Genomic DNA, 12,530 nt, shown 5'->3' with positions numbered 1-12,530 from the left:
TGCTTTGTCCCATCTACCCACGGCCCGCGCCCGAGGGAGCGCGCACTCGCTTCCCCATCCTTCCTCCCGAGCCCTACAGCTTCCCCCCAGCGGCTTCGCAAACACACCAACCCCGACCCCAGAAGACACCTGGGGTCGACCCCTGGCCGAGCGGCTCCAGTCCCTTGTCACCCGACTGTTCTCCCACGTGCTCTCAGGCAGCGTGTGCCCAGCCTGAGATGACCGCTCAGCACTGACCACGGTGCCAGGCTGTCGGGAGGGAACCGCCGGGTTCACGCCGAGCACAGGAACGTGGGTAGGGTTTGGACAGACAGGGGCCGAGGCAAGAGCACCCCTGAAAGCCAGATTATTCCTGCTGCGAGGGGGACGGTGCTGAGGGCCTCGTGGCTGGGAGGCAAAGAGGGTATTCCAGAGGAAAGAGGAAAGCAGCCCGGCATGCGGGGCAGTGCCTGTAGAGGAAGAGGGAATCAAGGCAGCAAAGACCTCATGTCAGTTTCAACTGACGCCCACACCAAAGAAGGCAGGTGCCACCAGTCCCAACCACGGGGAGTTCCCCACTCACCTCTGCGCTGCAGCTATGAAACAAGAGTGAGTCGATCAGACCTTAAGGAAATGTAGATTCTGGGGCTCTGTGAGCGGGATAATGCTACTCCCAATCCTATAAAACCAAAGTGCTACGGGCCATGGGAAATAATGCTGTGAATGCCCCGGCTGCCCAGCAGCTGGGTGCCGCCAACAGCCTGGTGACTGGGAGCACAGGCCGAGGGGTCAGACCGGGCCGCGAAGTCCGCCCTCAGGACTGGCGGGGAGACGTTGGAGAAATGGCTAACCCCTTCTGAGCCTCAGTTTCCTCCTTTGTAAAATAAACACACTCATAGTCTTTACTCAGCAGGGCTGCTACGGGAATGAAAGGGAAGGGCCGTGAAATGCTTCGTGCCTAACATAAAGAGAGCACTTCATTAGAATCAGTTGTATTATTATTATTACTATTATTATTATTATTATTGTCATATACGAGTTTGGTTTCGTTAACAGAGTATATCTAAGCAGTGGGATCTGTGCGACCTTTAAATATCTTGCGGTCAAAGACTATTTATTTACATAACAAGTCACAATATGTGGACGGGTCTGGGGGCATGGAGGCACACTACAAGCAGCACAGTTACTAGGACTTCCCGTGCAATATTCTGGGTAAAAAGAAGTATCCATAAACACAAAAACTGCAGAAACACACTGCTTTTACCTCTCTGTTTTTCTATGTTCTCTAAGAGGAGGAAAGAAGTTATTTAATAATAAAATAAAAGTAATAACACAACCTCCACTTTGGGCAAGGCTTTTCCTTTTCCAAAGCTTTTTCATACGATCTTGTTTTTACACTAATTTAACTTCTAATGACGGCGATTGAACTGTTATTCTGCCAAATGCCTTCAAGCCCAAATCCTGAAATCATCTAGCTAAGCCCCAAAAGGACAATGTTTCCACTAAGACCATCTTTTGTGGACACCTTTGCTAACAATATCAAGTAGCTGGCTTTTCCCAGTTAACAGAGCAGAGACACTAATCCATTATTCAAGCCAGGGCTTTCTGCAAGTAGTTTTAAGAAGTGATGTTTGGGCTAATGATGCAATGTGGCAAAAGGAGTAGAAGCCATTAGTTAAATCAGGGGTCAGAGCCACATGCCCCAAGGCCTGGCTAACCTTGCTTGGCCAAATGATGCTAAACATCTGAAATAAACAGTTCTTCCCAATGCATGTCCCACATGAAGATCCCATGGGAAGATTGCCAGCTGCTGCCCCCACCAGCCCTGCTCTTCCTCTTCCTCGGTAATAGCCCCTGATGATCAGCTGGGCTCACGGCCACCCAGATTAGAGTCCTGCACCTCCCAGCCTCCCCTGCGCCAGCCGCGACTCTGATTACGTTCTGGCCAATGACTGCAAGCAGATGCACTTTGGTGGACTTTTGGGAGGACGACAGGAGCCAACTCGGCTCCAGGAACACCTTTTTCTGTGCTTTTGCTTTTCCTCCTCCTTCAGGCCTGTTACTTGGACCAAATAACTGGCATTTCCGCTGCCATCGAAGACCACAAGGCAAGCCTGAGGGCACGAGCCATGCACTGGGACGGGACTGATGACACTGGGATGCCCGAAGCCCTGCAGACTACTTGTCAAAGACAACTGAACATACACCTTGTTTTAGCCACTATTATTTTGGTCTTTAGGTTATGTGCAGTCAAATCTGACCTTACTGAGGATTGTATGTCAACACAGGATGCTGTATGTGTTCCACTGCCGGTGACAGCACGTGACTTTTTAAAGCAGGATAGTAGAGCACTTTAGTCACCTTTCCACGGAGCCTTTTGTAACAGTTAGATGTTTATCACCAACTACTTTCTTTTTTCCACAAAGACAACCGCCTGTATACGTACTCTTTTCGCTGGTGGATCAATGAACACATATGATTCCTAGAATTCTGTCCTCACATGATAGCGACCAAATCCAACTCGCCAGAACCCTAATAAAAACCCTGAGCACCTGGGTGGCTCAGTCAGTTGGGCATCTGCCTTGGGCTCAGGTCGTGATCCCAGGATCCTGGATCGAGCCTCCCATCGCGCTCTCTGCTCGTTGGGGAGCCTGCTTCCTCCCCTCCCCACACGTGCCCACCTGCTCTCTCTCTCTCTCTCTCTCTCTCAAATAAATAAAATCTTGAACAAACAAGAAAACCCAAGGGAAACAGGCCAGCATCCCCTGGTCTGCGAAACACAGTGAAGTTGTGACTCTCCAACGGGTGGGTAAAAACGAGCATAAGATTTCCAAAACGATTTTTTAAGTCACGCACACAGAACACATGAGCGGATATGCGGAATGTAATAGTTAGACGCCCTGAAGGAAAACATTACTGGTTACCTTCTCTTTATCTACAATGCCCAATTTTTGTACAAACATCTACTTAAATAATTTTAAAATCTATTTTTCCCCTGAAACAAACACTACATTATATGTTAATAATAAAAAAATTAAATTTTAAGGAATAATAAAATAAAAATAATTACAACTGTCCAAGAAAAAACCAACAGCAAAACAACAACAACAATGTATTTTTAAAAGTAAATGTTCATAGTAGTGTCAACAGAAAATAAACCACATCTGGAACCTCTCAGAACAAAATAAAATCTGAAGGAATTCTGGGCTCAATGCAGAAGGAGACAGACAGTGAAGTTCCGCGACCCACACCACCTCCCCCAAACCTGAACGCCCTCCTCTCCAGAAAGGGTGCTTGAAACGATTTTAAGCATTTCCAATTAAACAAATGTCATCCTTTCGATCACACAGTTCAGGCAACAGAGGCACAAATTACGACACAAAAGCAGCAGAGTCCCAGCGCCTGCAGTTTCCTCCAAGGAAAGAGACTGGTTTCCACCAACTCACCATGTAATTATGTCTAACACCTGCTTTACAATCCAGTTTATGGATCTTGGATGTTTAATAAACAGTTACTTCTCAGTTCCCTGCTATTAAAAACTAAGTAGTTACAACAATTAATTAATAAGACCCGTAGGCTATCAGGAGTCCACAATACTACCAGCCAGGTCATACTCTCCCAGGGCACTTTGTCACCCGAATCGGCCCCACAGCTTAGATGACCTGCCCCTTTCTTCCTTATAGACCCTTCTCTGGGGGTACCTCAAGCTGGGGTGGTCAGGCAGAATGCAAAGAGGCGTTGTAGTTACCTGGTGTTCCACCAAAGACGGAAAGCCCTTCTGTAATGACAGGCTTGCTTCCCTAAAGTGGAAAAATCTATGCATCTATCTATCTACATGTGTGGATATACACTGCACAGCGCATCAGAATTACACACTGCCACCCCTGCCTGCTAATATGAGTTTCGGATTATTCCAAACCCCTCGGCTGCCTCATTCTTCTCTTTCTAAACCAATTTTCCTTGGCACTCATTTCATCCTTACATCTCAACTCAAGGATGGAATGGTTTTATATAAGGAGTTGCCCTGTTTCACTGCCCACTGAGATTCCTTCGGAATCCACTCCCACCGAAGCCACTGACTGAGTAGAGAATTACTCGTGAGCCCTCCAGTCCCATCACTTCATACTCACTGTTACTGGACTTAAGGTCGCGGTGGATGATGGGGACAATTGCCTCATCATGTAAGTAGTTCATCCCTCTGGCAATCTGCACAGCCCAGTTCACCAGGATGTCTGGGGGAATCCTTTTCCCAGATAACACTCTATTCAAAGGCCCTCCACGTGCAAACTCCATGACCAAGCAGAGGTTGGGTTCCTTCAGACACACCCCCCTAAGGGCAATGATGTTGGGATGCTTCAGCATGGCGAAGAGCTTGGCCTCTTGGCGAACATTCTCTATAGTCTGGCTGATGTCCTCATCGGGGTCATGGCGAGCTGCTTTCACGGCAACCTCATCCCCTATCCAGAAAGCACGATAGACCTTCCCAAAGCCCCCGATGCCAATAATCTCTTCCAGGGTTAGCTCCGCAAAATCAATCTCTAACACTGAGAAAGAGAAGAAAAAAAGAAGTCAAAAACATTCTGAAAACACCACGGAATCACCCATTTACCTACAGGTAAACATAGGAAGTTATACTCCCTTGGCTTTTTTGTCTCCCCTCTATAAGGTAAGCTCCATCAAGGCAAGAAATGTGGCTAACCTACTTTCTGTTACATTAATCTTAACGACTAGCACATAGTGGGCATTCAATAACTATTCATGTGATAATTTCTACTTGGAACATCACGCAGAATGTCATACCATGACACACCATTTTAATACAAGGTAACATAGAGGGAGATCATTTTTGGGAGACTTCTTCGTTTTTCTGTGTACTCGATGGCGAGAAGCACACAGTCCAGTGACAAGCCAGACACACAACAACAAAACCACAGTGTGAAAAGAGCCTTCAGAGCCATATGACCAGATTAGGAAACCACCAACTCCCACTGCAGGACAGGATTGAGAGGGTGAGTGGGAAGGGCTTCTCAGGGAAGTGAACTCAGGGAATGTGTCCTAAAGAATGAGTGGGAGGGAGGGTGCCTGGCTGGCTCGTTGGGAGAGCGTGCAACTTCGGATTTCGGGGTTGTGAGTTTCAGCTCCATGTTGGGTGTAGAGATTACTTAAAAATAAAATCTTAAAAAAAAGAAAAATGAGTGGGAGGGTTCTCATCAGGCAGCAAAGATCAGGACGGAGAAAGACAATCCAGGCAAAGGGAAGGTCATGAGCAAGAACAAGAGGTATGAGACTATATCACATATTAAGAAGTTCAAGGAGCACAGTGTGGCTGGATTATATGTACAGGGATAGGAGATGAGGCTCAAGGTCTTGTTGGGGTCAGCTCGGTTGTGAAATGGTTTAGAGTCATGCTGAGTGGCTTAAATTTCACACTGTGAATGACAGGACTCATGTGTTTGTTTGTTTTTTTTAAGATTTTATTTATTTATTTGACAGAGAGAGAGAGAGATCACAAGCAGGCAGAGCAGCAAGCAGGGAGAGAGAGGGGGAAGGAAGCATGCTCCCTGCTGAGCAGGGAGCCCAATGTGGGTCTCGATCCCAGGACCCTGAGACCATGACCTGAGCCGAAGGCAGAGGCTTAACCCAATGAGCCACCCAGGCTCCCCAGAACTCATGCATTTTTAAGTAGGGGAGTGCTAGTAGACTGTGACTTAGAGAGGACATTAATTGTGGCAGCCATGGGGCATCTAACCTGGAGGCCAGGGAGCCTTCTGCAAGAGGAACCACTAAGGAGCCACTGAAATAAGGCAGGCATGCAGGCACAGGGTGCAAACACGAGCAGCAGGAAAGACGGAGGGTGGGAAATAAATTGGGAGGATATTTTCCAAACATGGTTCTACCAGGAGCTGGTGACTAATTCGTGCAGAGAGGAGCCTCCCAGGGGACATCTCACTGCAGAAGTCACCTGCGTCATAGCTCCATCCCTGATGTCCCCGAGTACCACACCCAACCACTCATCTCCTTTCCAATGTAGAGGATGAACCTAAGAGGACGAACCTGATTACATCTTCAGCACCATTTGGAAAGGGATCCATGGCCAGATCACAATGGCCACCAGTGATTAGAAAACTCAGGCTAGATAAGGCGTTGCTATAGGAGTAAAGTGCTATGTTAGGTTTCTCTCGTGAAAACCCTGTGCTCCGTCTTCTCAGTCTCTTTGTCTTTACCTGGCTGACTCATACCCAACCCTCAGGTCTCAGCTGAAACAAAATCTTCTAGAGGAACTTTTCCTAACCCCCGCCTAAATGAGGTCAGGCCCCCATCAAACACGTCCATAACAGTCTGTTTGGCAAGACCCAACAAGGTTTAATAACCTGTTCAGTGCCTGAAGTCCTGCGAGATTGAGCGATCCACAAGGGTAGACTCTGCCTGCTTTACTCGTCACTGTACTCACCCTGCTGAACATTCAGCAGGTAAGCGGCAGTCAAGTAAAAGGGGGGGGGGGCTATCTCAGTAGGAAAAAAACCAAAACCAAATCTTAAATTTTTTTTTTTTTTTATGCACTGGAACCCCCGAAAAAAAAAAAAAAAAAAAAACGTTGAAAAAAAAAAAAAAAAAAAAAAACTAAGAAAACAAAGATATATTTCTGAACTTTTGGCAAAACCAAAAGAGGAAGTGCCCACTGCTGGCTGTTCTCTTCCTTCTGCAGCCAGCTCCAGGATATCTCCAACCACCATTCACATGCTGGCGGTGCTCAAAACTCTATTCTTTCTTAATTAGAGTATGTCCGTCCTGTCTAGGACTAATATTCATTAGTCTTTTACAATGCAAGTGGCAGTATGCACAAAAGAATACGAAAAGTCTAGCCCATCTTGACCCCCAAAGTTCCAACTGTTCAAGCTTTTACCTCATCTGCCACTCCTCTTAAAAAATAAATGTTTCGGCTGGTCCTGCAGACTCACCATCAAACCCACTCTAAAATCCTCTAGTATATCGTGCAGTACAAAGGCCAGAAAGCTAAGAACTACATTTCCCAGACTCTCTGACTGCTACAGGTCTGCTTCTGCCAATTAGATGCACAAGAGAGAGAAGGCAGAAGTGGGATGGACACCATCTTATCGCCGCTTCTCCAGCCAAGCATGACTTTGGACAAGTGGGGTTTTCCTGCATGTCAGTGTCCAATCACTAGCTCTGGGCAGATGTAGAAAGGAAACCTGCAAGGCCAAGTGGTTGCCTAAGCTGGACAGCAATGACAACAGGGTGTTCTCCAAATCGACAGCTTCAACACCAACTCCTGATTCTGTATGTTTCCAATTAGAGAAGGAGTAGCTTCCTGGGTGGGCCAGGTCTGCAGTGTTCTGGGAGTCGTTCTCACAGGTCCAACTAAAAGCCCCTTCTCCCTGCCCTTCCAACAATTCTGTAAGCACCCAGTTTCCTGTGCCTAAAATTTCCTCTGCTTAAAATAGCTTCAGTGCATCTGGGTTCTAAAATGAATCCTGATTACTAATTCTTATCTTGTCTATATGAATTTAAAAGACAATGTGTATACTAAGGAGTGTTAAGAAACCCTCTTGGAGAAATATGTAAACTGTGTTAGGCATCTCCTTGGTCATGGAGGGAAGGAACATTCACTTTTTCTAACAGCTTTTACACTGATGAAAAGATATCTGTCTCTTTAACAAGTTTCCATTCACACATCTCATTTCCTCAACTGAATATCCGATTTTTCCTTAATGGAATTAACTGTTGTATTTTCTCTTCTACCTTTTCCTCTGGTCTGAAGCATAGTTGTGAACACACAAGACGTGCGAAAATTTTTAAATGTATAAGGATTTAAAAGAAGTGATTCCGAACTTGGGTGCTGAAGGGACAGCTCCTTTGATGGCATTTCAGAGAAGACCGAAAACCTCTGCCGGGAAGGGACAGCAATAAACCCTCTCGAGGTAGAAATGAACCTCTCAGGTTCTTGCTAACTAGTTAAGGAAATATTATGACCAGCCTTCAAGAAAGGCATAGAACACAGCTTGCAAGTGGAGAGAAGACAGATGAGCAGGGCCTGGGGGAAGGTACTTTATTTTCCCTTCCCTGTGAAGAAGTCCCTTTGGGTAGGAACTAGACCTTCAGCTGCAGCTAAGAGAATGTGGGACTCTCCTTTCCCACTGCAGTCAAGACCTGGTTTTAAGTAAGAATCAGGTCAAGCCACATTCAGCACAGGTTTCAGTTTCTGTGGATGGATATTTCCAGGAATATCAGGAATGAAACCTTACTTCTTTCATTTTGGCAGTCAAGATGTTATTCTCTCTCAGCTGTATTCTTGAAAACTAGACACATGGGCACATTCCGGTAGGTTTTGGGTAAGTGAATGGCACGTACTTCACTCATTTAAAAATCCCAAGTACAGGGGCGCTTGGGTGGCTCAGTGGGTTAAAGCCTCTGCCTTCTGCTCAGGTCATGATCCCGGGGTCCTGGGATCGAGCCCCACATTGGGCTCTCTGCTCAGCAGGAGCCTGCTTCCTCCACTCTCTCTCTCTGCCTGCCTTTCTGTCTTATGACCTCTGTCAAATAAATAAATTTTTTAAAAATCCCAAGTACACCTGAAAATATATCCTTAGATTTGCAGTGGATGCAAGAAAAAAAATGTTAATTAGTAATAATCTTAATTTATGCCCTGCTTGAAAACAGACACAATTCTCCTGTAACAGAAACTTTTTTTTTTAATACCCAGGACTGTATATGTCCCAAGATGATAAATTTGGAACTGTACATTTTCCCTCTTTCACTAAAAAAAAAAAAGATGAGTGAGCTCCTATGTTATTTATATTTGTCAGCCCCACGGAGAGCTAAGCTTTCATTATCCACACGGGAGGGCATAAAGACACTATATAAATATCAGATGATTTCTGAATATCTATTATATTTCCTGTTTGTCACAAAATTTGGTAATATCCCCCTCTTCTATTTTGAGTAAAGTTTGAAACAAAATTTTCTATCTGAAAAGCATTATTTAAAACTAAAACATTCTTACTTAACTGACAGTCTGCTATTCATAATCTAATGTCACAATTCATGCCCCAGAAGAGAAGTTCAAAAGGGTAACTGGGGAAAAGCTGTCAGTGGCTCAATTTCATTCCAAGTCTCTGGAGACAAGGTTTTCAATCACTTTATTTTCCAAGTGACACTAACTGAAATGGTGGACATAGGACACCCATCAGAGTACCTGTTAGCAATTTCCCGAGTTCATCTTTATCAAAGCATTGTGCCAACATGGTGTATTTATATCACCAATCCCCCTCAGGTGTGACTTATAAGCACCCCCTTATCTTATCATTCCTTTATCTCCTGGGTTTTTTTTTTTTTTAAGTTTTATTTATTTAAATAATCTCTGTACCCCATGGCAGGGCTCAAACTCACGATCCTGAGCTCAAGAGTTGCATGTTCCATCAACTCAACCACCTAGGCTCCCCTATCTCCTGGAATTTAATCCAGTATCTATCTTTTGCTAGGCACTCGAATTGATTTTTGAATGGAATTAAATTTTCTGAATTATCAAGAATTAATTCCAGTCAAGTTCCGAACTTCTGATGAGACTACATAAAATAACTTACCAGGGCCTTCGCCTGTCATGTGCAAGTCAATTCTTTTCACAAGCACAAAGTACTTCCTACTTTCTTATCTGAGTTCTAGAATCAGGAATCTGGCCTATGGAAGGTAACTTTTGTGACAATAAAGATTAAGTCCTGGGTACCTAAGGGAGAAGGAGTTCCTAACGTAGCACACCCTGGCCACGGCTGGTATTCTGCAGGTGAGTTTTTCCAGCCCAAGTCATATTCACACCGACTGCTCTGATAGCTGGGGGCACAGAGATGGAAGAAACAGAGTTCCTGCTCATAAGCCTCACACACCTCTCCCACTCTGACATTAGCTGCACAGAAAAAAAAAAAAAAAATCACAAAATGTAACCCATAAAGAACCTCAAACCTTTGACTTATGCATAAAAAAATTGCACTGTGTCTAATATGCCAGACCATTCTTCCAGTATTTCTTTCAGTATGTGACCAAGTTCAGCACCACATCATACACTAGGACCCTTAGTCTTCACCTTCCCAGTACTAAACCAAAAAGAATTAACACCCAGAAACCATTTAAAATCATTTGTTCCCTCCAGGCATTATAAAGGTCAGGATGTAGAAACAGGAAGTTTTACACTGAATTGAGGGAGACAGAAACAAAGGGAACTAAGAATTTGAACACCAATTTGATGGTCAAAACACCCATAAAGAAGGTGAATAGAAATATAAGGAAAGAGGTTATGCTTTTCTTATTAAGTGATGGTATTTAAAGAAAACATCTTAAAGAAAGTAACACAACTGTCCAGGTGAAAGTAAGTTACAGGACCGAAAGATAAATGTTACAAATGAAATTTAAAAACTAAATGCCTAAAAGTTGGTGCTCGGGAACGATTTTCTTTAATTAACTAAAATGCAAAGTAGACAAAATATTGAGTAAACAATAATAAATACGTATTAACAATACTTTTTAGCAGGGAAGAAATTGTGGGAATAATCAAATATAAGTGTCAACTGCACGAGTAGATATTTACATCTCCTAAAGCCACCTAGCAGAACTGATTCAGGGATTCCAATGGCAATTTGACTGCTTTGGAAAAAAAAAAACAAAGGAAATATCATTGCAGGGTGTGGAACAGGGGGCTCCTGGGAAATTGGTGAAAACCAGGACACTGGAAGAAAGGCCCTGGGAGGGACCCGTGGGCATGATCCCCTTGAGATTTGGCAAATACCAAATATAGGCAAGGATCTAGGGTGAGAAGAAAGGAGAAAACGTTGTATCTGAACAGCTTGGGTGTCAAGGGACTGGGATTTAGCCACTGTACCTTGTGCTCCTGATCTCTCACGGGGGAAGGACATACTTTTCCCTCTCCAATCATTTCTGCACCCATCACCACCGGCTTCTTCACACACTCGCACCCTGCTCAGCACATCACTCACTGAGACTCCTAAAGGTACAACTTCTGAGATACAAGACTGCGATCCGAGAAATCAACACGACATTTCAAAGACACTTCAGCCTTGAGTTCGCACGGGCTTCCGGGACTTCTCTGAGAGCCAGCCCAGCCAGCCCTGCGGGAGACACCCCTATCCGCTTCAAAGCAAATGCCTTGAAGGGGCGGGGACAGGCTGTAGAAGAGGTCGGGAAGGTCCCTGATTTGGGGACTAAGGTTATGACAGAAACTACCAGCTGGCCTGAAACCCTTCCAGATTTGGGGAAGCCGGGAGTGCGACATGGGGAGATTCTCATGCTGGGGCTCCAGGATGTGGAGAGCAGCTGAGGTGGTCAGATGAAGGTTAAGAAGCCCAAGCGCCTGAGGTTCCTGGCAAGGCCTGCGGCGTCTCTATCTCACCCAGCGCACCCACCAAAGCAGCCCCTGCAGCCCGAGCGCGCGCGCACACACCCCCCCCCCCGGCCATCGTTCCCCCCCCCCCCCGCCACCCCCCCCCCCCCCAGTCCTCCAACTCCCCCCTTCCCCGCCCGGCTCCGCGGCCCCGCCTTCGCCTTACACTGAATGGGCGGGTAGCAACTGGGGTCCTCGCCGCCGTGCTGGCAACGACTGGAGAAGGCGCTGCGCGGGGTCACGTAGTTGCTGGGGAAGATGCCCACCCGCTGGTTCAGCTGCCCGGTCCACCAGCCCTCGTCGCCGGACACCTGCGAGTCCTTGGACAGCACCTCCACCACGTCGCCCAGCCGCAGGGTCAGCTCGTCCTCGCCGGCCGCCTCGTACTCGAACACCGCCGTCCAGTAGGGCAGCGGTGCATCGGAACCCAGCTCCCCCGGGGCCGCCGCCGCCGCCGCCTCCTCCTCCTCTTCCTCCTCCTCCTCGGCCCCGGCCCCCGCTCCATCCTCCCCCGGCGGGGCGGCAGCGGCGGCGCTCGCCAGGCAGCCGAGAAGCGCTCTGGAGGGCTCCATGGAGCGGCCGATCCATAGGGTGCGGGGCTGCCGCCGCCCGCAGGAGCCGCCGCCGCCTATTGTTCATGCGGCTCCGCAGAGCTGGGGGGACCCCCCTCCCCCGACGGCGGCCGCAGGTAGGGCCCGGGCTGGCGGGGCGTGGAGAGCCGGCTCGCTGGGGCTGGCGCGGCGACAAGTGCGCCGAGCTGGAGCGCTCACCGCGGCATGGGGGCGCGGCGGGCCGGAGCCCCCGCCTTCGTGCTCGCCCCCCGGGGACGGCCTGGCCACCTCCGCCGCGGGTACCTGCTCGCGCAGCCCGAGCCCGCCGCCGCCCGCCGGCCGCCGCTCCCCTCTCCGCGCCGCGCCCCGCCCCCAGCACCGCCCGCACGCCCGGGACCACCTGACGCGGGCCTGGCTCCGCCCCAGCCCTGCGGACCCGAAGGGGCGGAGCCGCCCGGCGCCGGGCCCACCCCCCCTCCCCCACGCCAACCCGCCCTCCCATTGGCCGCTGCCGGCCGTCCGCAGGTTCCTATCTCCGCGGCTGGGGCTGCCCCGCCAGCCACCGACCCGCCCCTCTCCACCCCCTGCGCCTA

At 48.0% G+C, this 12,530-nt stretch overlaps 1 protein-coding gene across 3 annotated transcripts in view; it reads right to left on the bottom strand.

The window, feature by feature from the left end:
- MAP3K9 (mitogen-activated protein kinase kinase kinase 9) overlaps positions 1-12,274 on the bottom strand; it is a 73,851-nt gene extending 61,577 nt beyond the window's left edge. For 2 of the 3 annotated variants that reach the window (XM_059373842.1, XM_059373843.1), the window contains exons 1-2: positions 11,553-12,274; positions 4,110-4,523 (exon numbers count right to left, since the gene is read on the bottom strand). In XM_059373842.1, coding sequence (XP_059229825.1) covers positions 4,110-4,523; positions 11,553-11,958 — 820 coding nt within the window. In that variant the 5' untranslated portion in view covers positions 11,959-12,274. The remainder of the gene's footprint in view (positions 1-4,109; positions 4,524-11,552) is intronic. The other variant, XM_059373844.1, reaches the window with a different exon arrangement.
- Positions 12,275-12,530: the final 256 nt, after the last annotated feature.

Source organism: Mustela nigripes, chromosome 13 (assembly GCF_022355385.1).
Source record: "Mustela nigripes isolate SB6536 chromosome 13, MUSNIG.SB6536, whole genome shotgun sequence".
Lineage (NCBI taxonomy): Eukaryota > Metazoa > Chordata > Mammalia > Carnivora > Mustelidae > Mustela > Mustela nigripes.
This window is presented reverse-complemented; position numbering and strand designations above follow the sequence as displayed.